Source organism: Microcebus murinus, chromosome 11 (genome assembly GCF_040939455.1).
Source record: "Microcebus murinus isolate Inina chromosome 11, M.murinus_Inina_mat1.0, whole genome shotgun sequence".
NCBI classification, from domain to species: Eukaryota; Metazoa; Chordata; class Mammalia; order Primates; family Cheirogaleidae; genus Microcebus; species Microcebus murinus.
Window position 1 is genome coordinate 24,352,653 of NC_134114.1, and position 27,942 is coordinate 24,380,594.

Consider the following 27,942-nt stretch of genomic DNA (forward strand, 5'->3'; position numbering starts at 1 on the left):
ATCCATCTAGTCCTGGGCTTTATTTTGTTTTATTTTATTTTATTTATTTTCTTTTTATTGTTTCAATCTTGCTACTTGTTATTGATGTGTTCAGATTTCTGTTCCTTCCTGATTCAAGCTTGGAAGGTTGTGTGTTTTCAAAAATTTATTTCATCTAGGGTTTCTAGTTTGTGTGGATAGGTGTGTTTATAGTAGTTTCTAATGATATTTTGTATTTCTGTGGTATAGGTTGTAATGTCTTCCTTTTTCATTTCTGATTGAGCTTACTTTAATCCTTTATCTTCTATTTCTGGTTAATCTAGCCTAGTGGTCACCGATTTTGTTTATCATTTCAAGGAACCAACTTTTCATTTTGTTGATCATTTGTATTTTTTTCATTTCCATTTCCTTTAGTTCCACTCTGATATTTCTTTTTTTTCTGCTAGCTTTGAGTTAGGTTTGTTCTTTTTCTAGTTTCTTGAAGTGTGTCATTAGGTTGTTAATTTGTAATCTTTCTGTCTTTTTGAGATAGGCATTTAAGGCTATGAACTTTGTCTTAGCACTCCCTTTTCTCTAGCCAAGAGATTTTGGAAGCTTGTGTCATCTTTATTTTTTTTGTTTGTTTGTTTCCATCTTAATTTCGTTAACCCAAGGATCATTCAGCAGCAGGTTGATTTCCACGTAGGTGTGTAGTTTTGAGAGTTCCTCTTAGAATTGGTTTCTAGTTTTATTCCATCATGGTCTGAGAAGATACATGGTATGGTTTTGATTTTTTTGATTTTTCTAAATTTGTTAAGAACTGTTTTGTGGCTTTAAATATGACTAATCTTGGGAAATGTCCCATGTCCTGAAAAGAATGTATTTTCTGTAGGTTTTGGCTAAAATGTTCTATAAATGTCTGTTAGGTCCATTTGTCATGTCTTATTTAAGTCTGGTGTTTCTCTGTTGATTCTACCTCAATGATCTGTCTAGTTTTGTCAGTGGAGTGTTGAAGTACCCAGTTATTATGATGTTGCCATTTCTTTCTTTCCTTAGATCTAGTAGAATTTGATTTATGAGTCTGGGAGCTCCTGTGTTAGGTACATATATTTAGGATTGTCATATTTTCTTGTTGAATTGATCCCTTTATCATTTATAATGACAATCTTTGTCTTTTCCTTTTTTTTTTTTTTTACCATTTTTGATTTAAAATCTGTTTTATCTGATATAAGAATAGCTACTCCTGCTCACTTTTGGTTTCTATTTACATGGAATATTTTTCTCCACCCCTTTGAGTTTATAAGAATTGAATCTTTGTGAGTTAAATATGGATTTCTTGGAGACAGCATATACTTGGATTGTGTGTGTTTATCCATTTAGCCAATCTATATCTTTTAAGTAGGGCATTAAGACCATTTATATTCCGTGTTAATATTGATATGTGAAATATTGTTCTAATGATCATGTTGATTGTTGCCTAATTGCAGTGTTCTCCCTTGTTACTGCTTTATAAGAGCTGTGAGTTTTAACATTTGGATGTTTTTAGATGGGTAGATATTGATATGTGCCATGTATAGAACACTTTTAAGCTTTTCTTGTAGGGCAAGTCTGGTGGTGACACACTCTCCTTGAGTTTGCTTCTCTGGGAAAGACTTTCTCTTTCATTAATGAAACATAGTTTTGCAGGATGCAAAACTCTTGGTGAGCATTTATTCTGTTTAAGAAGACTAAAAATGGGATCGCAATCACTTCTGGTTTGCAAGATTTCTGCTGAGAAGTCTGCTGTTAGTCTGATGAGTTTTCTTTTGTAAATTACTCGATGTTTTTGTCTTGCAGCTTGTAGGATTTTTTCTCCTTCACTGTGACTTTGGCCAGACTGATGACTGTGTCTTGGTGATGTTCTCTATTGGCCTTGAATCTTCTGGGTATTTGCTGACTTCCTTGTTTCTAGATGTCTATGTCTCTACCAATACCAGGGAAGTTTTCTTCCAAAATTCTCTCACATAAGTTTTCCATGCTTTTTGCTATTTCTTCTTCTCCCTTAGAGATACCTATTGTTCTTATATTTGTTCATTTCACATAATTCTTTATTTCTCAAAGAGATTCTTCTTGATTCTTTTTCTTCATTTCTGGCTAACTGGGTTAATTCCAAAGCTTTCTCTTCAAGCTCTGAAATTCTTTCTTCTGCTTGGTCTAGTTTATTAAAACTTTCCACTGTATTTTGACACTCCCTAAATGACTATTTCATTTCTGGAAATTCTGTTATATTTTGTCCTATATTACCTATCTCTTTAGTGAATTTTTCATTCATGTACTGATTTTTTTTTCTTTTTTCTTGTTTCTTTCTGTTATTTTTCACCTTTCTCATCAATCCATTGATCTTACTTGAGATCCAATCTCTGAATTCCATATCTAACATTTCAACAATTTTTCTTTTAGGTGGAATTCATTGTTGGAGAGCTAATGTGATCCTTTGGGAGTGTCAAAACAGCCTACTTTTTTTACATTGCCAGAATTTCCTATGCTGGTTCCTTCTTATCTGAAACTACTTCTCTCAACGCAAAACAGCTTTGCAGTACACTACTCCTCTGGCTGGGAACTCTGTTGCTCAGTGAAGAGGGAGAAGTCCCTGGATGGCGTGTTGAGTCCTACTGTGGGAAAATGATCAGGCAAGAGAGGGGCAGATACACTATGAGCCATTAACCACTGCTACTCTCCTGTGTCTCCCTATTCCACGGGCATGTGGGGTGTGGCAGCTATGCTGCAGGTATTTGGTACATGGTGGATGGTTGGCAGGCTTTTGGCAAGTGGTTGACAACGGTTGGTGCACAGCGGCCTGGGCATTTGCTCTGCCCAGGTCCAGTGGCGGCAGCAGCAGTGTGAACATTCATCTTGCTCAGGTTTTTGGTGGTGGTGCTACCCAGGTGGCATCAGCAGGAGCCAGGTGCCATGGCCATATGCTCTGTTTAGGTCCCATGGCAGCTATGGTTGGACAAGGCTAGCCAGGGGGCAGTAACAGGCACCAAATCTGTGGGTATCTGCTCTGCCTGGGGTCCCTTGGTGGTGGGGTGTATGTGAGAGGGTCTGGCTTCCTTGCTTCTCCTTTGGCCCAGCAGGTGCAGTGTACAGGTGGCAACAATGGATCTGACCCCTAGATAGATACACTGTTCTCGATCTTGGGCCTCAAAATGACACCAGCTGCAGCACCCAGGGTTCAGGAACTGGCAGGACACCCATGTGCCTTCTCTCCAGAGCAATGCCACTGCATAGTCTCCAGTCAGCTCCCTGTATCATACCAGAGTCCTGCTGCAATAGAGGGTCCCTCCCACAGCTCATATTGCTATGTCTGCAGGGGAGAACCCCAAGGTTTTTTCCTCTATCCCTTCCCCACATATGGGTGTCTTCTCCACATACTTCCAGTCCTGCCAAACGAGTTCCCCTACTTCACTCTCCTTCACTTCAGGTACCTCCCATCACTCCCTGTTGATTCCCAGTGCTCTCTCCTAGATGATCAATCTGAAGGTAAATATCTACTCACTCACCACTTTCAATCATCTTCATGAGAGCAGCATGTGCAGGCTGCGTCTCGCCCACCATCTTGGTCCCTCTTTAATTTGCTTATACTCTCTAGCATAACAAATTTTTCCCACTTCCAGAAATATTAAATGGAGTATACTTACAGTACAAAATTGAGAGATACTATGCTAACATAAGTAAGAAACTATAAAAACCCGTTTCTAACTTTATCAGTCTAAAAATTCTGACAAAGTCTACAAAGTCTTGGGAATTGCCACTACACTCAAGACAAAGAACCAGACTGTCACCCTAAAAATGCCCACTGTAGTCAATCCCTCTCCTTACTCCCATCCTTGGCAACCACTGATATATGTACTCTGTTCCTATTATATTGCCTTTTCAGAATGTCATGTAAATGGAATCTGTCTTAGTCCATTTGGGCTGCTGTAATAAAATATAAAATACCTTAGACTAGGTGATTTATAAATAACAGAAATGTATTACTTACAGTTCTGGAGGCTGGCAAGTCCAAGATCAGTACACCAGCAGATTCAGTGTCTGGTGAGGGCCTTGTTCCTCATAGATGATGCCACTTTGCTGCATTCTCACAGGGTGGAAGGGATAAACAGTCTCCCTCAGGTTTCTTATACAAGGGTACTAATCCCATTCACCAAGGATCTACCCTCATAACCAAATCACCTGTCAAAGTCCCCACCTCTTAATACTATCTCCAGTTGGGGATTTAGTTTCAACATATGAATTTTGGGGAAACACAAACATTCAGACCATCGCAGAATCATATAGTATGTAGCCATGTGAATATTCTTTCACCTAGCATAATGCATTTGAGAGTCATTCATGTTATTGCATGTATCAATACATGCAATTTTCATTGCTGTGTAGTATTCCTTTGTATGGATGTGCCACAGTTGCATCCTGGGCAACAGTGAGACCCTGTCTGTACAAAAAAAAAAAATTAAAAATTAGCCTAGTGTGGTGGCACACACCTGTAGTGTCAGCCATTTGGGAGGCTGAGGCAGGAGGATTGCTCGAGCTCAGGAGTTTGAGGTTGTAGTGAGCTATGATCACTCCACTGTACTCTAGCCTGGACATCAGAGGGAGACCCGTCTCAATTAAAAAAAAAAAAAACAAAAAAACTACACCACAGTTGGTTTAATCCATTCTCCTTGAACCTGCTGTTTCATTAGAGCTCTGTGTAAGATCTCATGAAAGAGAGGTTTTGCACCCCAACTCTTCTCAGACAAATATAGTCTGTCGGACAAAGAAATCTTTGTTCTTACATGTGATCTCTACACTTCAGTCATGCTCAATTCCCATCTTTATAATACCTCCTGAATCACTGGAAAAAATATAAAAAGCAGAGAATTTAGAATGGAGTATGTATGTTTTCTTTTTTCTTTGCCCGCAAGCATAAGCACTAGATTTTTGTCTATTTTGAATACAGATCTTATTTCTATCTCTTATTACACTTTGAAACAAGTTTAAACCCTTCTTAGTTTTTGTTTGTTCTTTTTTAAAGAAAAATTTGGTCAGTATCTCTAAAGAAAATCTGTCACTGTATTAATATTATGGATTCTTTATTAAATTGTGATTATTACATTAATAGGGATGCCAGAATTTACAGTCTCTTTCTAAGTACTGTTTTTAGTTTAAATTTGGACTTGTTCCACTAAGTGTCTGTGGTAATAATTTTGTGATATCCATGCCAAGAGATATAGTTATATCATAAACACTGTACTCTGAAATTCAGGTTACAGTGGAAAAAGGGGTATTATAGAAGAGAATGATTAGAAATAATTATGTGATGGGAATGTCTGAATTTGTAACCTCTGTATACTTTTGATTTATGATCTTATAAAAATAACATTTAAGGGAAACCTTCTTGGATTTTATAACCTTAGTTGAAAACTTGTGGGTGCTGATTACAGCATAGAGTGATTCAAAGCTGACCACTCAGGCTGGCTATGTGCATTAGTTGTTTGCTTTTTAATGGGGGCCACCTGACTTTACTGCATCCTTAACTAAAGAGCAGTTGTTCAGATCATGTATCTATAACCAGAGTTCTTGTAACTAGTAAATGGACTCTCCAGACATCATTTTAAGAATACCAGATTCTGGCTGGGTGTGGTGGCTCACGCCTGTAATCCTAGCACTCTGGGAAACCAAGGCGGGCCAATCGCTCAAGGTCAGGAGTTCAAAACCAGCCTGAGGAAGAGCGAGACTCCGTCTCTACTAAAAAAGTAGAAAGAAATTAATTGGCCAACTAAAATATATAGAAAAATAAAATTAGCCAGGCATGGTGGCACATGCCTATAGTCCCAGCTACTCAGGAGGCTGAGGCAGAGGGATTGCTTGAGCCCAAGAGTTTGAGGTTGCTGTGAGCTAGTCTGACACCACGGCACTCTAGCCTGGGCAGCAGAGTAAGACTCTGTCTCAAAAAAAAAACAAAAAAACCAAAAAAACCAGATTCTGCTATCTTTCTTTACTATCTATAAATAAATGCAGTTTCCTCCAAAATCTGAAAAGAAATCATTTGGAACTTGAATAGGAACAAAGTTTCATTTTGAAAGGGGAAAAGTGAGCGTATAGCTAATAAATTTTTGAAAAATAGTAACAGTGGAGAGGGGTATGTTCTCATCAGACAGCAACTGTACTTTAAAGCTCTAGTAATTAAAACAGTGTGGCAAGGCCGGGCGCTGTGGCTCACGCCTGTAATCCTAGCTCTTGGGAGGCCGAGGCGGGCGGATTGCTCAAGGTCAGGAGTTCAAAACCAGCCTGAGCAAGAGCGAGACCCCGTCTCTACTATAAATAGAAAGAAATTAATTGGCCAACTGATATATATATAAAAAAAATTAGCCGGGCATAGTGGCGCATGCCTGTAGTCCCAGCTACATGGGAGGCTGAGGCAGAAGGATCACTCTAGCCCAGGAGTGTGAGGTTGCTGTGAGCTAGGCTGACGCCACGGCACTCACTCTAGCCTGGGCAACAAAGCGAGACTCTGTCTCAAAAAAAAAAAAAAAACAAAAAAAAAACAAAAAAAAAAAACAGTGTGGCATAGGAACCAACACATAGACCCATGGAACAGAGTAGAGAATCCCAATAGGCACATATATGGCAGAAAATTTCATGTATGGAAATGAGGTGTTTCAAAACTGGAGGATAAAGAACAATCTGTTTAGGAAATTTTATTGATATAAATAGCTAAAACTTTAGACAGAAAAAGTATAAAGTTAGATCCTATCTTGAATCATACACAAAAAGAAATTCCAGATGGGATAAATAGCTTAAACATAAAAAAGAAATCTGTGAAAGTATTTGAAGAAAATAGAGTATTTTTATTACCCAGGGTAGAGAAGCCTCCTGAAATAAGACTATCAATGCAAAAAATCATAAAAGAGAAGAAGATATACTAAACTCCTATATGACAATATACCACAAAATGTTGAAAGTCAATTTATCGGAATGGTTTAGGGGTGACGTGAAGGAATGACTTTCACATTTTACTCTATCTCCTTCACCACCACCTGAGTTGTTTGTACAGGAAAGTCATCGTAAATTGCACAGTTTTCTCAAGGTGCTTGCCACAGCACATGGACCATGCTAAATACTCATGTAAATTATAGCTACGATTATTATTTTTAAACTCCTTTCCTCACTTACAATGATTCACGTTTAGAAAATGTGGCTCCATATCTAAAGGTATTTTTGTAAAATTCTCTTGTTTTGCAATGCGTTGCCTTTTTGTTGTTGTTACCATGAATGCATTTTTCCACCATTCCTCATTATTGCTCAATGCAATGGGTAAAGTATTCAATTATATTACCAAATACATTGCAGCTGTTGGCTTTGGGAGAGGCAGGAACATCAGGTTACAAAAGGGCCGTGAACCTGCTTCAAGGTGTGCACAGTCTTGTTGATTGACGTGATGTATACATAACCACGAGAGAGCAATTTGAGAACGTTGTATGTTAAGTACCAAGTTGAGGAGGGTAATCAGATCAGGGTTGGGCACTGGAGGACCCTAAGCTCTGTGCCCTTGGAACTTCTAGAGAGGACCTGTCTCTCCAAGAGCCAAGAAGAGGTGGACCAAGGAGCCCAAGGATGATACACAGATGTTTCTGAAAATTTTCTCCATTTTCTTTCTCCTTTGAAACAGGCCTCTCTCTAGCTGAGCCCATGCTCTGACATTGGAGTGAGTCACGTGTGACCCTCTAGAATGCCAGGTTAGAATTTGGTTTTCTTGCAGAGTAGATGGCGTTCCTGAGGCTGCAGTGGAATCAACTTTTCCTGAGCACACAGGCCAGGGCCCTGGGGCTGGTACCCGGCTGCCCAGCATTTCTGTCTTCTCCATGTGGGTTTTTGTTTCTTCCCTTCACCGGGGGAGATTTTATGTGTAGTTGACTTCTCTGCGTATATAAATCAAGGGGCTTGGATGCAGTCATTGTGAACATTTTTGAAGTATTACAACTGTATGCTTCATGCTTTGCATCTGAGTACCATTTAATTCTCATAGCAGCCTATTTTAGATGAGAAAAACAACTCTTTGTTTCATTGAAGTTCTGTATTGCTTTTCTCATCTTTCATTGATTTCTGCTCTGATCTTTATCATTTCCTTTCTTCTGATAACTTTGGATTTTGCTCTTTTTCTAGTTCCTTGAGGTGTAAAATTTGAGATTTGAGATCTTTTTATTTTCTTAATGTAGGCATTTATTAATATAAACTTCTCTCTCAGAACTGCTTTTGCTGCATTCAGTAAATTTTGAGTATATTGTGTTTCCATTTTCCTTTTTTGTCAAGATACTTTTTGATTTTCATTTTGAGTTTTTCTTTGACCCATTGATTGTTTAGGAGTGTGTTATTTAATTTCCACATATTTGCAAATTTTCCACTTTTCTTTCTGTTGTTAATTTACAGTTTCATACCATTATAACCAGAAAATATACTTGATACAATTTCAGTCTTCACAAATTTGTTAAGACTTGTGTTGTGGCCTACCCATATCTATCCTGGAGAATGTTCCACGAGCACATGAAAAGGATGCGTATTCTGCTGTGGGATGGAATGTTCTGTATATATGTCTGTTAGGTTTATTTGGTCTTGGTCTATAGTATTGTTCAAGTTCACTGTTTCTTTATTGATTTTCTGTATGAATGATCTATCCATTGTTGAAAGTGGAGTACTGAAGTGTCCTATTATTGTATTGCTTTCTTTTTCTCCCTTTCAGTGGTGCTAATATTTGCTTTATAATAACATTTAGGTGCTCCAATGCTGGGTAGAAAACCTGACAAATACAGGTAGTAGAAAAAACAAAAGTGGAAACTGAGTTCATACCAAAGCTTAGGCAACTTTAGCAACCTGTGTGAAGCATGGATAGTGGACTTTGGAATCTTCATGGGGTGCGTTTGGCTTTTTAAATAATCTGTGAAGTGTGTTTAGTGAGGAGAGAGGCTAAAATGACAGCACAAGTAATGCCTGTTGACTCTTTGACCTGGGAGGAACTTAACAATCACACAGTGGTTTGGGCTGTAGGAAGTTTACCATGGGATCCCATGCTTGGGCAAGGGGCTGTTCATCACAGTCCTGTCACTAGGATGTTGTGGGATTCCTGACTTTCCAAGACATTCCTGAGATTCATGTTGTCCATGGTGTATTACTGAAAATCAGAAAATAATTGTTTATACAGTTTGCTTCTAAACGGAAAGGTTTCAGAATCTCAAAACAGGTCCTGAATTAGAAAACTCTTAATGTCCTACGACTCAGATACCTAGTTCATCTCTTACATGGTCAACTCTAGCCTCCGTGGGGGTTTTGCCCGTTATGTGGTCTTAAATGACTTCCCCCACTTGGCAACATCTTGGTTTACTGTACCCATAAAGGGTAAGACAAGAGACACAAGGGGCATTGGTGACTCAGATCGATGAGGAGCTAACTGTGGCAGTTCTTTATATTCTCAAGGTGATCGTCACCAGACCTTTAAGTTAGGTTCGTCCAATGCAAATTTGTGTGTGATGGCTCTCTCTTGTTCTGTCCAGCATACTGCTGTTTATTGAAGTCAAAACTACTCACCCCTATGTTACATAGCTGCAAGAGAAGTGATTACAAATCACAGCTGGAAATCTTCTCTCTCAACTTGTTATCTAGATACCAAATATCATAATTTTGAAAACAAACCAGGAAATTCACATGCAGAGATTCCAAATATCTAAGAATTAAAACAGCAGGGTTTTTTTTCCCTATTATTCATGTCATAACACATAATTTTTCTCTGATTTTAAAATATATTTAATAATTTAAATGATGTATATTATTTAAATTTTAGTAAGTCATCTTTGGTCTTATGGGTTACACAACTAAATGAAGGAATATACATCATTTGTGAAATAGGGAAAATTATCTTGATATTTTAAAAAAATAAGTTTTAAAGTACTTTAGTAGAGGATCTGAAATAATATATTTTTACACTTAAGATGGCTGTTCTGTAACCATGCAAAACATGATAAAAATTATTTTAAACAGATCTTAGGGGTTTTATAGGATTATGTCTTATTGTAGAAGTTCAAGAGTCAACAAGGCGTGGAGAACCTAAGGGGAGAGGGAAGGAGGCTGTGTAGTTTCCTAGGACTGCTACAGCAAAGTAGTGCAAATTGGATGGCTTAAAACAACAGAAACTTATTTTCTCACAGTTCTGGAGACTAGAAGTCTGAAATCAAGTTGTCAGCAAGGTTAGTTCTTCCTGGAGGCTCTGAGGGAGAAACCATCCCCTGCCTCTCTCTTAGCTTCTTGTGGTTGTAGGCAATCCTTGGCGTTTCTTAACTTGTAGACACATCACCTCAATCTCTACCTCCCTCTTCAGTGTCTTTTTTTCTGTCTCTGTGCCCTTTTCTCTCTTATAAGGGCACTCTCATTGGACTTGGAGTCCACTCTAATTCGGTATGATGTCATCTCGTGACTTAACTAATTACATCTACAAAGACCTAATTTCCAAATAAGGTCACATTCTGAGGTTCCAGGTGGACGTGAATTTGGAGGTGAAGGGCACGCTAGTCAACCCAGAAACTTTCCACTACTACTTCCAGTTTGAGGCAGAGTTAGAATTCATAGTCCTGGCACCATAGCCTTGAATGTGGCCTCAACCTCTGCCTGGACCACTCTCCTCTCCCCTCCATCTGTACCCTGTGCTGCTGTCTCCTCCCAGCCTGGCTAACTCCTTCTGGGCCTCACACCACTGCCGCTTCCTGAGGAAAACCTTGCTGTCCACATCCCCCACCCCCTCCAGAGGAGACCAGTGCCCCTTTTATAAGCTTCTGAAGTAACCTGTGCTCCTATTGGAGCATTCTTCATATAATTAATATAATTTTAAAATGTGTATGTTTATGTATTTTATTTTAATTTTACCTAATATTTTCCTTAATGTTTATTATTTTATGCTATATAGTATTTTATATTATATAAATTTTAATTAGATCAGTATAATTTATACAATTAGTAAATTGATTCTTTTAACAAATTACACGTTGCCAGCGAACTCTGAGGGTGCAGGGACTGACCTCCGTTATTCACTGCTTTGTGCCAGCACTGAGCCCAATGCCTGCACTCGATTTTTTTTTTTTTTTTTTTTTGAGACAGAGTCTCACTTTGTTGTCCAGGCTAGAGTGAGTGCCGTGGCGTCAGCCTAGCTCACAGCAACCTCAAACTCCTGGGCTCAAGCGATCCTCCTGCCTCAGCCTCCCGAGTAGCTGGGACTACAGGCATGTGCCACCATGCCCGGCTAATTTTTTATATATATATCAGTTGGCCAATTAATTTCTTTCTATTTATAGTAGAGACGGGGTCTCGCTCTTGCTCAGGCTGATATTGAACTCCTGACCTTGAGCAATCCGCCCGCCTCGGCCTCCCAAGAGCTAGGATTACAGGCGTGAGCCACAGCGCCCGGCCTGCACTCGATTTTTGAAACTCATTTCTCTTTATTTCATCTCTCTAACTTTCAGAGAGAATCTGTTCCTCAGCACAAGGCTGATTCCCTTCTGGGTCTGCTGTTGAACGTGCCTCACCAGGAATTTCCTGCTGGGGGAGTTGTGTGTTTACTCTCTGCAGCCTTCATGTCCAACAGAGCAGGGAAAAGATCTGTGGTTGGATTCCATCTTGTCTGAGGGGTGTCTGTGTTGTCCCAAAATCTGAGGTGGGGCATTTAAAATACGGCTTCATTAATTGATCTTATTGGAATTTAAGAAAAAAATGGAATCTTAAAAGCTCAATTTTCTTATGCGTTCTTCATCTCAGGTTTTTTTTTTTTTTTTTTTTTTTTGCACTTCCATACACCACCCTGGCCCCAGGTAAAGAGACAATTAGGTCATCTAAACTTTAAAAAACAGAAATTTTCTTTAGACAAGGTTGATATTAATAGAATCTTTGATTTGGAACTTCAGGCATTTGAGAAGACCTTTTAAGAACGCCCCTTTGGACTCAGTCGCATATTTAATTATGTTTTCCTGAAGATGTTTCCAGTGAAACGGGACCCTCTAAATTCTGTGCCCAACAATTGAAAGAAGCCTTCTTTCCGGTTCTTCTTTAAGAAACAATGCTAAAATTTTCCACAGCTCTGCTTGCATATCTTTTCTTTCCTTAAGTCATATCTGGGCTAATCTCCTGTTGCCCGAAGCCAAAGTACCTGGAAGTGGTCCCTTTTGAGAACAGGTGGTGCCAACATGTAAATCCTTTGGGGAAGTTGGACAGGGAGGGGAAATTAATAAATCTTATCTTGACACTCTCAGTAGGCCAAAAGAGCGGATTTCAAAGGACTGCCGTAAGTCTCTTTAGGAGGAAATCTCTGAAGAGAAGTCAGGATGTGAGGCATCAACAGCAGCAAAAAGCCCAGTCGCTGAGCGCCGCTCTGTCCCTGGCACGGCAGCGTCCCCGGGTGTCCCCACAGCCCACATCCAACTCTTCAAGCACCTGGTGAACTGTGTGTCTCAGCACCCGAATCAGAGCTGCTGCCACCTTACAAGGCTCCTGTGTGGGAGTGGGTGCGGTCGGCCCCAGCCCGGGCGCTGGAACCAGTGAAGATGCCCCTTTCTCTGTGTGTCTAGATGGAATGGTGCCCACGGTGGAAAGCTCTCTTGCTTTTTACCCTAGAGATTCGAGAATATCTGTCTGGTCCAATGCTTTTGTTTCTCCCCCACTTCCAGATTCTTCCAGATCCCACTCTTACTGGTGTGCAGTTCAAGAAATAACTTTTCAGGGTGTTTATTTTTCCAGACAGCCCATGGCTTCAATTTTGTTTTTGGATGTTTTCTGTTGGCTCTAAATAGGAGGGTTCCAAGTCTAAAGCATGCCGTCTGCCAGCTGCTTCCTGCTGAGAACACTTGGTAATGGAATGAGTTCCTGATATCCTAAAACATGTTTGTGACTCAAAACCCCACACCTGCTTGTGCATCTGAAGCCTGGCGGTACCAGAGCAGAGGGGCCCGCTGTTCGTGCTGGGGGTGTTTCCTCCAAAGTTGGGATTGTGTGTCTGTGGAGACGTTCTCCAGACAATTAACAAACATCGTAATGTTGACTATCTGACACCATTGTAATATGTCAAAACATTTCATATTAAAACAACAAAGCTTTTGAAACTCCTGCCTCAGAAAAGTGGAAAAAGCCCTTTTAAAGAAGGCAGATGAACCAAAAGGGAGGGTTGTTGTCTAAATATTTGTAATAAAAGGAGGAAAAATAGGAGAACAGTTGTTACAACTGGTCGGTCAGGACAGGCTGGGTGCCCAGAGAGGCAGTCTCTCCTCACACACACACGTGCGTCTAATTTATTCGTGGCAGTCACGTCTGTCAGAGGGAGCAGCCTGAGATCTGGAAGCCTGGTCATGGTGGGCAGCCTCACAGATGCCACCTTGAGCCCTGGGGCAATTCCAGGACCTCTGGGACCACCTGGGAGTTCAGGTCAGGCCAGAGTTGGGAGTGAGACCCCGGCCAGATGGATGGGAAAATAAAATCAGAAGCCACCAAGTTAGTCTGTGTTTTGAGAGACATCTGTCTCACCTCTCTATGGCAGAGAGTGTGGCCTGCAGTTAATCTGTATTCTATGCTCATTGTCTACACTACTGTGATTTCTCCTAGCACACGTGTGCACACATGCACACATACAGCCACATCCTTCTCAGCACAATGACTCAGGTCTACGTGATCCTCAAAATGCCTCTTTGCCTCAAGAAGCCAACAGCTGGGCCCCGTCTCTAAGGCACATTCACCCTACCTTTTCCTATCTTGAGTTTTGGAATCCTTTTCTGACTCCCTGCTTGTCCCTGCGAAGCTGATTCTTGCAGAGAACCCTTTCCCCTGACTTGACTATGCTTCTTTGCACCCCATTCTTACCAGAAAATTGGTTTTGACCACTCCCTTTTGTGAATTCACTTTTCAGGGATTCCAACCTGGTCAGTCACAGTAGACAAGTTTAACTTGTCGACCTATGATTGCCCAGCAAATTCCTGATATGGTAAGGAACTAACATTTACTGGCATTTACTCTATGCCAGGTGAGAACACAGCCATTCTAGTCCATTTTCCCCTTTAGTCCTCCAACAACTCATGGATAGGTGAGCCAAGGGACTAGTCTCAGAAGTTACCTGTCTTGCCCAAGTGGCAGTGCCGAGACCTGACCCAAGGACAATCTTGCTCCAAATAATTGATATTCAGGTAAATTTTGATAAAGCTCTTTAGGTATTAAGTACAGAGAATCCCAACCAGAAGGAGCCTTTTGTTGGTTTTTCCTGGTACCAGCCAACAGATTTAAAGGAAATGTTTGTGAAGCCATTCATCCAACTTGACTTCTCAAATATGCCTCTGCCAGCTTCTTTTATATCCTGATTAGCAGAGTCCTAACCATTCCTGACTACTGTTATACTTCCCATCATCTCCTTTTTGGGAGTTACTTTGTTATTCTCATAAAGTTGCCCCCCTCACGCTGGGCTCTGCAGGAAGCAGACACTGAGTTGGAGCAAAGAGTGCAAACCATTGGGATAACACCTGTAGAAAGATCCGGGAGAAATCAGGACTGGGCAGGGGGAGCAGCACCGAGAAGCAGACCCTTAAGGGGAAATGGCCAAGCCTGATGTCCCCACCTTCCCCAGCCTTTGGCCGGGAATTACCCCTGAAGATTGTGACCTTGACTTGAAAGCTGAGGTAGATCCAGGTGAAGCTCACATCTGGAGGTCATGGGCTAACTACACCAGTCACCAACTGGACAGCAAGTCCTTACTTGAAGGCAGGTCTGAGTGGTGCTTCTCTGTGGCGTGTGGCCCAGGGATTTGCCTGCCCCTCCCTTGTTCTGATTCCTGTTGGCCCATCACCACCCGACAGCCCATTGTCTTCCACAAGAATCCACAAGAACAAGGAAGGTGGTATTAAGATACTTCTTGCTTACAGGTGCGTGCAGACTAGAGCTAACCAGCTAGGGCTGATCATTGCAGAGGGAGGAGTCTCTGGTGCACAGTTGTGCCTGAGACAGTCTGGTCTGGAGTGGGATCACCGTGGGGGGTGCGGGAAGGGGACAAAGTGACTGAGCACCAGGAGGAGAGAGGCCAGGATCGGAGGGGCCTGTCCTGTGTTTGCCATTTTGCTTGGCCTTCACTGGACTTGGGGCCAGGTTGGGTCCTCAGTCCTCTGATTCTAGGTAATCACAGCAGGTTATTTCTAGAATTCTTAGGAACTCACTCAGGCATATAACTGAGAGATGGAATGAGGCAGTTGGTCACTTCCACCCACACCCTGAGAAACCACTGTCATGTGAGCCTGCCTGAAAATACCTCTTATTTTCCCTAAAGCCCTTTTCTTAATGGGTGTGAGACATATTTTGGGTGTTAACATAACATGAAAGCAGAATCCCTTATGATGTTAATGTGGGGAGAGGCTGCCTGGGGCTGTTAGAAGTTACAGCCCTTTTCCCTTGTCAGAATGAGCAGCATTAGGATGGGCCTATGCAGAATTAATTCCCAAGATGATTGTCAGAGTCTTTCTGGAATCAGACAGATGAAGAGTTGAATCCCAATGCTACTCTTACCAGCTCTATGATCTTGGGCAAGTTAATCTCTTTAAGCCTCAGTTTTCTCATCTCTAAAAGGTAGGTCATAAATTCTACTTTAATAGGGTTGTTTTAGATTAAAATGAGGTAATATCTTTATACAGTCAACCCAGTACACAGAGTATAGTTACAATTTAATCAATATTAGGACCCATCCCCCATGTCTATTATAAAGCCCGCAGTGGTTTTTGGAACATCTAATATAAATACATCATTAAAAGCAAGCTTTGCATTTTCAGTGGTTGTGCTTATATATCTAGAAATTTAGGGTTTACTTAATGCTTCACTTACAGATATTTTTAAAATCCCCAGAGATAAATGCAAATGCCTCTGCATTTTCCTTGTCTGAACACAACTGAGAACCAGGGTGTGCAGAGAGAGTGTGAACCATGTCACAGTTACAGCTGGTCAACAGACACATGACGACCGCGGTGATGGGAAGCCAAGATTTAAAAGTTGTTCTATCCACATCTGTGAAGACAGGGCTTCTCTGTTTTTCTAGGCCAGGGTTCTGTTGATTTGGCTTTCTTATAATCTGAGTCCTCTAAATCAAGAAGAGTCCTAAAGGACCATGAAGATGGATGAACAACAGGGAAAATATCCAACAAATCTGGCTCCTGAGGAGTACCCTTTGCTTGGGAAGGAAGGTCACAAAACTTACCAAGTCAGTCCGCTTGAACCTTGATAGATCATGAGACTTGCCAGCCCGGCCTGCCAGAGAGCCTCTGAGAAGAAAGAAAAACGAAAATCAGATCTTAAAAACTCCTCAGTACACTGTATGGGAGAAATTCAGGAGAAGGCTAGTGTATGACATTAGGCATAACGTGTTGATGGGGGTTGGGGGGATAGTCATTTTGCAATTTCTTAAGTATCTCTTCTCTGCTGACTTCAAAACTAGAAGAAATTCAGAAAAGAAGCCCACTGTTTTGATGAAAGTTGTTTTGACATAAGTGAAACCAGGCTTGGCGCGAGGTGGGGGCAGGCTCCGGCCAAGCCGATGGAACAGACCCAGGAAGGACTAAGGCGTGCTGGGGAAATTGTTTCAAGATGGAGCTGGATCCACTTGAAAGGGGTGGGAATGGAGGGTACAGACATGCCGTCAATGTTCGCATTATTGTATGAGAGTACCAAGTGTGTTCTGAGATGCGCAGACCCACAGGAATCTCCCTCCAGAGTCACCTCTGAGGAAGGCAAGGGGGCGGTCACCTTTTGAAAGGTGGACTGGGCGAGCTTGGGGATTACTGGCCAGTTGTGATGGTCGGATTTGGCTGGTTGGAGGAAGGAGGGTAGGAAGGGAGAATGTGTTGCTCTCGTGGCTTCCAGCAGCTTTCACTAAGGAGGAACATGAGGATGTGGCAGGGGCAGTGTGCACCTCAGTCCCTGGGTCATCTTTGACACGTTTTCTAGGTGCAGTGGCCCTGAGGCTAGAAAATAAATCCAACATCATTTCTGAGACACGATCTTGCTTTAGCTGTTCCTGAGCGTTGATAAAAGCCTCTTCCAAGGCAAGGCCAAGGGCAACCCTGTATGTGGCAAGCACAAGAATTGCCATGAGCAGTGCACCTGGCAGGGCAGAGCTCAGGATGCTGCCGTAGGTTTTCTATTTCTCAGTCTTGGCCAATCTTCAGCTCTCAGGGACAAGTCATAGCAAAGACCCCTATGACATGAAATAAGTGTTTTTGGCTGGTCCAGGAAACAGGGCAGGGGTGGGAGGGTGGGAAGCTTATTAGCCTGAGTCAGGCAAAGGAAGTACAGAAGAGACCTGGACACACATATGTGGAGAGAATAAAAAATGAAATGCCGTTGGTGTGAATGCATAATAATATGAATATATTAGCATATTATACTGCTGTAGACTATTCTGTCCACCCAACATTCATGGGTTAAAACCTAATCCCCAATGTGATAATATTTGGAGGTGGGGCCTTGGACTGACCAAGCCCAGGTGATTAGGTCATGAGGGTGGGGCCCTCATAAAAGGGATTAGTGCCTGCCCTTATAAAAGAGACTCCAGAGAGCTTATTGGCTCTTCTACCATGTAAGGAAGAAGAAGCCACCATCTGTGAACCACGAAGCAGGTCCCCACCAGACATTGAATCTGCTGGTACCTTTATCTTGGACTTCCAGCCTCCAGCATTGTGAGAAATAAATTTGTTGTTTATAAGCCACCCAGTTTCTGGTCATTGGTTATAGCAGCCCAAATAAACTAAAAGAAATACATACCATATACTATTAGCGTAGTGTTTGAAACTTTTGTTAATGAAAGATTTGGTTTTATGATGACAAAGTGGAGTTGGCTTATGGTGACAGTGGGAAAAATGTAGGAGACCAGATGGGAGAGAATGAATGCCTTCTCCAGTGAAGCAGGCTCACATGAGCAAACTTGGAAGGTATAAGGGGCTGCCAGGGGATCCATAGCCTGACCTAGATGGAATGGGGGGTATCCACTGGACTAATGTAAGGAGAAATGGAGATTCTAGCAGGGCAGTGAGGTCCATCTCAGGGTAATGGGGCATGATCTGAAGGAAAGTAAGATATCTTCAAAAGGGCATGTTTGCACAAGTTGAGATTTTTGTAGGAGTAAATGGCAGAGAAGATGCAGAAGAGGTTAAATTCTGGTGAGTAAGGAGTCACTTTAAAGCAAGAAGACACAGAAGACCACTACTGTATAATCCCATTATATGAAATGTCTGGAAAAGGCAGATCTATATGCTTACAGAGAGAGCAGTGGCTGGGATGGGAATGAGCATTAACTGCAAATGGACACGAGGGATCTTACTGGGGTGATGAAAATATTAAAGCTGATTTATGGCGATGGTTGCATAACTTGGTAAACTTCCTAAAAATCATTGAATTGTATATTTGAAATGGGTTGAATTATATATGTAAGATATAGCTCAATAAAGTCATTTTTAAGAGCCTTTTTTCCCTTAAAAAACAGGAATCTTCTCATTGACCAGCATTTTTTGTGGTGCCACTGTACTGGTGCATGAGGGAACACAAATTGAAGATTTTTACAAAGGGTGTAAATAGGCAATGAAGAAGACAAATGATAACTGAGAATTTTGACCTCAGTAGCCATCACTGACTTGCAAATTGAAGTGAGGCGAGGTAGTTTTTGACTATCAGAGTGGCAGAGTTTGAAAAGAGCAATGATATTCAGGAATAGGTGGATTCTCTAAGACACTTCTGGTGGGATTCTAAATCATTACCACCTTTCTGAAAGAAAGTCTGACAGTACACATAGAAAAACTTGAATGTGCTTATGACCCACAAGAACTTTGACCTAGGAAGTTCATCGAAAGGGATTTATCTTCAGGAGACTTTACCCATCAGTGTGCTGACACTTTCCACATTTTTTTCCTCCAGATTCAGATATCCGGCTGGTCACACAGCAACCAATGGGCATCTCAAACTTAAGATCCCCAGAACTTAACTCCAGAATATATCTGTGTATTCAGAATGGGTCATATAGCCCCAACCCCAAAAAGCTGTTCTAAAGCCTTAGGTAATGTCATCTCCATTCTTACAGCTGTTCAAGTCAAACACATAGACACTATCTGTCTTAGTCCTTTGATGATGCTATAACAAAAATACCACAGATTAGGTGATTTATAAGAGCATAAATTTATTTCTCATAGTTCTGGAGACCAGGAAGTCCAATATCAAGGTGTCAGCAGTTTTGATGTCTAGTGAGGGTATGGTCTCTGCCTCCAAGATGGCACCTTGCAGTCTTCCCAGTGGGTCTACCTTAACCACAGAATTTAAAACTTTAACCTGACTCTTCCAACCCCTGGCATATTTGAGGGGTTTTATCCTGCTAAGTGTTTTCTATTTTCCATAGCATGTGTCACCTTGTAACATACTTTATAGTTGGTCTCTTACTGTAATAGGCGTGTTGTTTACTGCCTGCCCCTACTAGATCGTAAGCTCCACAAAGACAGGAATCTTTGTTCACTTCTGTACCCCTAAATGCCTCGAAAAGTGTCTGGCATATAGTAGGTATTCCGTAGTATTGGCTGAATGAATGAATGAGTGAATTTGTAATGAGCAAGTAGTAATTTTATAAACAGAAAAAAAAACAGCATTGTGTCATGAAAAAGTGAAATGAGTTCCCACGTACATCTCCTGATGCTCCTGGATTCCCTGGTGAGGTGACATTGACTCATTCATGTGTAGCAGAGTCTGACTTTGCCAGCACTCCCCGTTGTCCCCACCCACCCAGGAAAAATGGGACCAGCATCATCAGGAGGAGTTAGTTGGCAAAGCTGTGTGGCTGGAGTTCTAATTTGATGGTGGATAGTCCGCAGGCTAATTTTACGTAGGTACAAGAAACCCTGATCCACTCACAGTAATTTCATAAAGAAATGTAATCACTTGCAAATAGAAGCCTAAAGATTCTCTTTGTGGGGCCAGTATCTGTGCAGTATGTCTTATAAGATCAGTTCTCTCTGTTCATCAAGTATTTTCTACTTCATTTAGCTTCTGAATTCCTATTTCCAACAGGCATATGGTTGCTTTAAAAAGCTGTTATTGATTCATACAGAAATGAGGTACGTGAAAACCTTTGAGGAAACTGAATCTTCATGTCTGCTTACTGCTCTAGGATAGAAAGGGCCTTGCTTCTATTTCCTTCATGTTAACCTTTATTGGAGTTGAAATGTATGATGCACCCTAATGGAGAGATACTTTGCTGTAAGCGTTGTGGATTTAAGTTAATCTTGATAGTTTAAGATGTGAACTTTCAAGATAAATATGAAAAAGAGGGATACCTTGTTGCATGGAAATCAAAATGTTTTTTCCATTGATCATATGATTTAGCTGCTTTTTATCCAGTGTTTTCTGTAGTTACCCCCCATTCCACTCCTTTATATCTAGAAGCTCTTAGCAGGGAACAAAAAGGGAACCAGTTCTGTTTCAGCACGGAAGGGACATTGCAGTTGATGGTCCAATGGTTGCGAGAGATGGAATTTAACCAGGGAAAGGGTGGAAGGGTGTACACTTGATTCTGATGGACATAAATGTAGCTGCAGCCTTAGAGGCTGACACCCTGAGTTTAATCAGGGTGCTGTGGAATCGTAGCCTGGAATATCTACCTTCTTTCTTACTCTTCTTAGTGTAATTCTACCTCTATTTGATTCTGCCTTAAAACTTTATTTTCAATATTGATTTGATTTTAAGATGCCTATTGGTTTATATTTCTTAGTTGTTGGTGTCGAAAATAACATATCATTGAGCTCCTTTTAAAAGTTTAATGTTGGGGAACAAGACCAATTATAAATTGAATTATTATTCTGTGTATTGTCCTGCTGTATATCAAGAACTATGATGTTACCCTACTAGTAAGCTACCAAGTTAGCCTCACAGTTTTGTGGATATTGGCAGAAGACATGAGACTCCTGGGTTAGACACAAAGAATGTTCATTACTCTCAGAGATAATAGTAACCAGAGTATCAGCATCTTTGCACTGTTTTCCTAAGCCCAGTTCCCTCAGGGCATCATGAACCTCTCTGTCCTGGTATATAAATGGGTATGATTTAAATTTTGCTACTAAACCATGTGGTGGTAAAAAGTTTTGGTCTTGGATCATTTGAGTTGGGTCTAAATGGTTAATACTGTGTCAGGGAAAAATGTTCAAATATTTACCCTGATGAAATCTTTACTCTCAACGTATGTCTCCCAATCTAAACTGTATGATAAAGATAATTAAATGTACACATTTTATAATAAAACATATTCTTTTATCCATATTCCCTACTCTAGATGCCAGATAAGGTTGGGAGGAGGGGAGTTGCTGAGTGCTGGCCATTTGTGCTGAGTAGAGGAGATAGAAGTGTAGCAGAAAGTGGCTTCCTCAGGCTGCTCCTTCATCTGGCAGTTGGAATGCACCGTTCTAGTCATGTCACCTCCTAAGTCTAGACTCATTTATTTTCAAAGCCTCATGTACCTGAACCTCATCTTCCTCCATCTCTCTCTGACCGTACTAGCAAAGAAGTTGATGGATTGCCTTCAGAAAAGGTCTCATGACCACACCAAGAATTTCAATCACACTTGTCAGTACAGTATTCAGCCCCCCAAAATTCCACCTGCAGTCCCCCGAAGGCAGTTTGACTCTTTCCAGGGAGGGCTGTGGAATCTGTGAGAAGTGTGCCCCAAATTCAAGGTCGCTGGGAGGCAACACCTGAGAGAGATGCTCTTGGCAGTCTGGGCCCTCTCCCCTCATACGGAGCTGTCCAAACTTGCCTCCTCCTGTTTCCCAGCCAAGACTTCTCTGGGAAGTTAATCTGTATATATTTAACACTTCTCTCAACCAGTTGTTCTCTGGGAACCTATAGATTTACAGCTTCAGACAGCCCTCTGGGTTAATTAGGCTTTGCAGGTTTTTAAAAGACCACAAACTGCTTTTCAGCCTCCCATTACTACTTAGGGGAGAGAAGATTGTGGGCAAGACAATTGATCTCCATTTGTCCTGTGTGTTAAACAAGGTGGCTGTTAGCAGCTGGTGCTTTTCCATAAAATCCAGACCCTGCCATAATAACTCAACTATAAACAGCCTCTTGCAGTCAGTGTTTAACTCCTGTGGTCCATACTGGGGACCTGACATACTCAGATGAAGTAGGAGTGTCTGCTTGGGTGAAAAGTCTGAGTTCCAGAATTCTCCAATGTGTTTTTTGAGTTACACAATGTTGTCATGGCGTCGTAGCGTACAGGCCAGTGCTCAGTGGTGGCGATCCAAGTTACTTTGAATTGCACACACTTATACGCCCAAGGCTCAGCTTGGCAGCACCCCCCTGGGCTCCCACTGTGTGCCAGGCATCAGTAATCGATGGCTGAATGCCCAAGATGATTTTCAGAGGCATCTTGAAATTGTTCCTTCCAAAGCTTTTGGCAAAACAGTCAAAATAGCAAAATTGTACAGTTGCCTCAAGCCCTCTTTTGATAGAATCGGGCATAGATAAATTATGTGTGTCTCTGGCTTCTGACATCTCCCTGTATTTGCCCCTTTCTTATCTGCTATCTCCCTGTCTTTACCGGTCTTCAAACTCCAGGCAGCTTCATCCCTCCCGCTTTCCCAAGCCCCCAACTTCACCTGCCATCCCCTTCCCAGGCCTTTCATCCTTGGAGAACCCGGACTCCAAATTATGCAGAACATCAAAGACCAGAGGCGTTGCTCAAAACTCTCTTTCGGAGAAGAGGAAAGGGAGGAGGAACTGAGATTTTCAGAAAAGGCCAAGTGAAGAACTCCCACATATTTCAGTAGGAAAGGTCTAGGCTAGAACGCAGAGCCTCCTTTCTGGATTCACTGCTCTTTCCTCTTTTCCCTTAAGGTCATCTTGGGAGGGTCAAAGTCAAATTTTAATTGAATTAATCATTTTATGTGCCAGAGGAAAATCTCAAATTTGCAGGAAAAATAAAAATATTATGTGATAGAGAAGTTTCTGAAAGACTAATCACACCTGTTTCTGAAGAGAAAGCCTTTTGGTTTTCTAACTCACATGATTGTCTTCCGTTTCTTCTTTCTCAAAACTGACTTTGGAGTTTAGTGTAAAGATTCTAATGCCGGGTAAGAATCCTACTGAACAGAAAAAGGGACTTGGATGTATGAATGAGCTAGAAGGTGTTGGAAAAGTTAGGTAAATCGTTTAAACACATGGATAGGGGAAGTGGGCATACCACATTCAAAGTGATTTGAAGAATTATAAGAAAATTACCCGATACCTAAAGTCACCCGCTTGCTACAGTGTCCATAATTTATTCATTACACTTTGTCTTCGGGATGACCTTAGAAAATTCAGTGTCCAGGAAGGAATAAAATAACCTGTCATACAGTTCCTTTAAGGTGTCAGGATCTTATTTATTGCTAGGAAGCCAGGAGAGGACAGAGAGATAGTGCTGAACAAAGATAAACTCCTTTGGGCTTTGTCATTTTGCACAGTGTGGACCCTGCAGAAGTAGTAAAACACTCTCGGTCATAGGCCCCTTCCCAGGTTCTTGGAGCTTCCATGAGACTGGAGGGGAAAGATATTTCAGATCTTGTACTCTGAATCAATGGCCCAGCCTTTTTGGTACCAAAAAAATGTTCTCTACATACAACCCATCAAGTTGCTCAGAGCTTTGGTATAAAAGGTGGATTCCCAAAAGCAATTTTAAATGAATTGCCTCTCCAGGCTAAATCTCTTTTGGGTTGATGGTAAACATCCAGGAGGTCTAGGACAACTTGGATGTAAAGTGAATGTTTGTTTTTCTAGGTTCATGTTTTGTCCCTGCACTGGATTAATCCTGTTGGGATGGCTTGCTCCCTTATGCCCAGATCTCTTCCTGGGAAACAGGTGTTCACAATTATTGGAATGTGAAAGCAACTGAGAGATGATCCATTTGAACAGCCTCCCTTTACAGATGAGGAAACTAAAGCATATTAGTTTATTAGTTAATGACTGCAAGAGTAGAATTGCACGGTGGGCGCAGTATGAGCTTTGGAATCACATAGACTTGGATCCACCACTTAGTAGCTACATGAACTTGGGCAAACTAATATTTCTAAGCTGCCAGTTTCTGCTTCTGTTAAGACAGCTTTTAGAGAAATAGTGTCATAGAGCACCTACTGAAAGAACGAGCTCAAAACTTGCCACGTATTTATTATGTTTGCTGTATTTTTTGAGACAAAATTCACATAACATAAAACTCACCATTTTAACACATTGACTGCCACACTAGAAAAAAAAGATTTCCCTAGGGCCACGGTGTTTTATTATGAAAATAGAATAAAAGGTTAGAAAAAAAATATTATCCATTCTAATTTAATGAAAATTTTTTCTTTATTGTTTTCTGTGCATAAGTTATATGCAACTTGAAAAATAGTACATGCAGCTCCCAAGGTGAAGAGACACGTGAGTTACATGTGTTTCACAAGGCCCTGGGCTCAAAACTAGAGCAAGTTAAATACAACTCACAGACAGTTAATGTATTAAAGTGTACAATTCAGTGCATTTTAGTATGTGCTTTATATTGTGCAACCATTACTACTATCTAAATCCAGAACAATTTTAATTATCCCCTCAAAACCCTATAACCACTTAGCAGTTAGTCCCAATCCCCCTCTCCCCCAGCCCCTGACAACTACTAACCTTTCTGTCTCTGTGGGTTTGACTGTTCTGGACATGTAATGTAAATGGAATCATACAATATGTGGCCTTGATCTGGCTTCTTTTTTTTTGAGACAGAGTCTCACTCTGTTGCCCAGGCCAGAGTGCCGTGGCATCAGCCTAGCTCACAGCAACCTCAAAGTCATGGGCTCAGGCGATCCTCCTGCCTCAGCCTCCCAAGTAGCTGGGATTACAGGGATGTGCCACCATGCCCAGCTAATTTTTTCTATACATTTTAAGTTGTCCAAGTAATTTCTTTCCTTTTTTTTTTTTTTAGCAAAGACAGGGTCTCGCTCTTGCTCATGCTGGTCTCGAACTCCTGAGCTCAAATGATCTGCCTGCCTTGGGCTTCCAGAGTGCTAGGATTATGGGGGTGAGCCACCATGCCTGCCCAAAAGAAAGTTTTTTATAAGCTTGGGTGATATTTGAGTACCCTTCTCTCTTGTTCACTTTGCTCCATGGCAAAGATTCAGAATTATTCTCTTCAGTTAGACATTCACTGTCATTGCATTTAACCTGACCATTAGGTATGGGGAATACATGCCTCTGAGTCAGAATTTCATGCATTTCAAACACCTGGTTACCTCTCCTTCTCCCTCCCACCGCCGGCTGTCTAAATGAAGGCTCATTATGAGATGAGAGGAGTTTTATGGGCTCCTTCCCTCCTAAATGACTGCCCCAGCTCTCAGGCCTGATTTCCCTGATGACAAGATCAGGGAAGAACAGCTTAATATCTGTTTACCTGCCGTCCTCATTTCCTTAGAAGCAGCCTTGTGTGTAGCCCCAGGCCTTCTCTTTATAGGGGAGAAGACCGGAAGCAGGTCTGGTTTGTGGAGGATTTGGTTGTTGACACTCTGCTTGGGAACTAGTGATGTGTAGAATGTGGCAAGATTCCAGCGGTGAAGGCATTTCCCTGGGTTCCTCAAGGATTTGTGCTGCTTTATCTAAGGTAGCAGGAGTGGAGGGTCCAGCCCAGGCTGATTTCCTGACTTGGGTGTTTTCTTTGCTAAAGCTTTGATGATCTGGTCCTCAATACCACTAATTACTTATTTCATTTGATGTTCTATTTTCTTCTTGTTCTTTAAGATCTGGAGTAGGTACTGTGTGTCACCCTTCACGTCCATCATCTCCTTTATATCATTTCCTGCTTCTAAATATTTGCCAGCCATGAAGACATGAAAAAGCAACTGACCCTGATCAGGTCGTCTCCATGCTGAATGTCCCTTATGCCTCCAACTGCTCCTGGTTGACATGATTTGACAAGGAAACTGTGTCAACCAGGAACCCAACAGCCTTTTTTGTCCTGGTCTCCTTATGTTTATGTATTCTCCATTGTTGTCAGTGTTCCTGTTAAGGAGCTGCCCAGATGGGAAATGACACTCCACGTGTGCTATGAACAGCCCAAGCTAGGACTGTTACCAAGAAGCGAGCCTGATGCTCATTCACTACAGCGTAGATTGCCAGCACCTGCCTAGCCCGCTACATTTTAACACCAGCAAACACCTCCCACCCCACTGAGTATCTTTTTTCACTTTAACTGCTGTGAGGCAGAGGCTCCTGTTATGCAGTTGACTGTTTGATCCTAAGAGCAGAACTTTACATTTCTCCCAATCCATTTTATCCGTTCTTTGCCCTGGGGACTTATAGTATCATTCCGTCAGAACAACGTGGATGGGAGTCTAAAGTAATTCCAATGCAAGAGATTGTTGAAGACATGGAGAAGGATTTTATTTTTTAATAATATGTTAGGATCAGCTCTGTTCCTAGAAAAAAAAAAAATCCTTCTCTAACTCCTGATCCTTTGGTACTTAAATTAGTAATTTCTAGTTGACTGGGGCTTTTTTGTTTTGAGGATTTGGGGGTAATTTTTAGCATCAACAATTACAATTTTAATAGATTAAAAGAATGGATTGAGTGTTGAACCTCTTTAGGAAACTTTGTACCTCACTCCGTCAGCCAGACCTTTAGTCACGTGGGTGCCGTTGTGGGCCTTTGAATGTCTCCATCCCTGTGCTGTCCAGGAAGGATGTTTGAGGTTCTAACCGCACCTCTCTGTCTGTTGCAGTTACCTGGCTGAGCAGTGCTGGAATGGCGGCTTTATCTACCTGATCATGCTGCGTCGCTTTAAGCACAAAGCCCATTCTACTTATAATGGCAACAGTAGCAACAGCTCTGAACCAGGAGAGACACCTACCTTGGAACCGAGTGACCAAACTGGGAAAAAGGGGAAAAGAACGAGAAAGTTCGCGGTCATTTCCAGGCCTCCTACCAACAAGGCCCCTGAAGAATCCAAGGGCAACGCTGGCTGTGAGTTTGCCAGTGACCCCAGCGCTGAGCTGGAGAACGGCCCAGACCCTGAGCTTGGAAATGGGCATGCCTTTCAGCTAGAAAATGGACCCCATCTAGAGAGGTCAGAAGTGGCCAGAGGGACAGAGCATGGAACTCCAAAGACAGATGCTCCTCTGACCACAAGCAATGACAAACGCCGCTTCTCAAAAGGTGGGAAGACGGACTTCCAGTCAAGTGACTGCCTGGCACGGGTAAGGTTTGGTTTGATTGTAGAACCTGAATTTTTAAAAGAGATATTGTTTGAAGTTGCTTTTAAGGTTTAGAAAATGCATCTAAGATGATTTGCAATTGTAGAAGCCAATAATTTCATTAAGATAAATGATCAGAAGACAGCAACCAAAAAACTCAAGTCATTTGATCCCACTTAAATAAAGAGCTAGTCAAGTGATCATAAGTGGAAAATTCAAGCCTTCTGTGCTAAAATTTGAGTCATATGAGGCCCAGATAAAGTACTTAGATGCACCATTATTTATCACTGCTGTCACCGGTGGAATTGCTACTTCAAGGCCAAGAATTCCTGATGGCAGTTGATAGCACAAACATCTAAGCCTCAATATTACACAGGAAGCGTATCTTAACATTCAGGGAAGCATCTGCTTTTATTTTTAGCAGTTCAAAACAAGTGACATTTTCATGGGATCATATTATTACATCGGTGAATTCCAGTGAAGTTTGGAAGCTTCACAGATATGATATCCAGTCGTGATGGTCAAGGTTGGTCTTACCACATCTGCTTTGCCTTTAGGTATGTTCTGAATGGTAATAGATGAGCTTCTAGCCTCAAATTGTCTCCCCTGTTATAGCCAGTATTCTCTCATATGAGAGTTACATTTCTTTAGGGTGAACGTGTTCATTTTAAGAATCCTCTTATTGGATATCCCT

General features: G+C 41.5%; 1 protein-coding gene across 4 annotated transcripts in view; it reads left to right on the forward strand.

The window, feature by feature from the left end:
• Positions 1-27,942, forward strand: part of PDZD2 (PDZ domain containing 2) — a 369,690-nt gene that overhangs the window by 245,039 nt on the left and 96,709 nt on the right. For all 4 annotated transcript variants that reach the window (XM_012738435.3, XM_076007958.1, XM_012738438.3 and 1 more), the window contains one exon: positions 26,777-27,251. In XM_012738435.3, the coding sequence (XP_012593889.2) occupies positions 26,777-27,251 (475 nt within the window). The remainder of the gene's footprint in view (positions 1-26,776; positions 27,252-27,942) is intronic.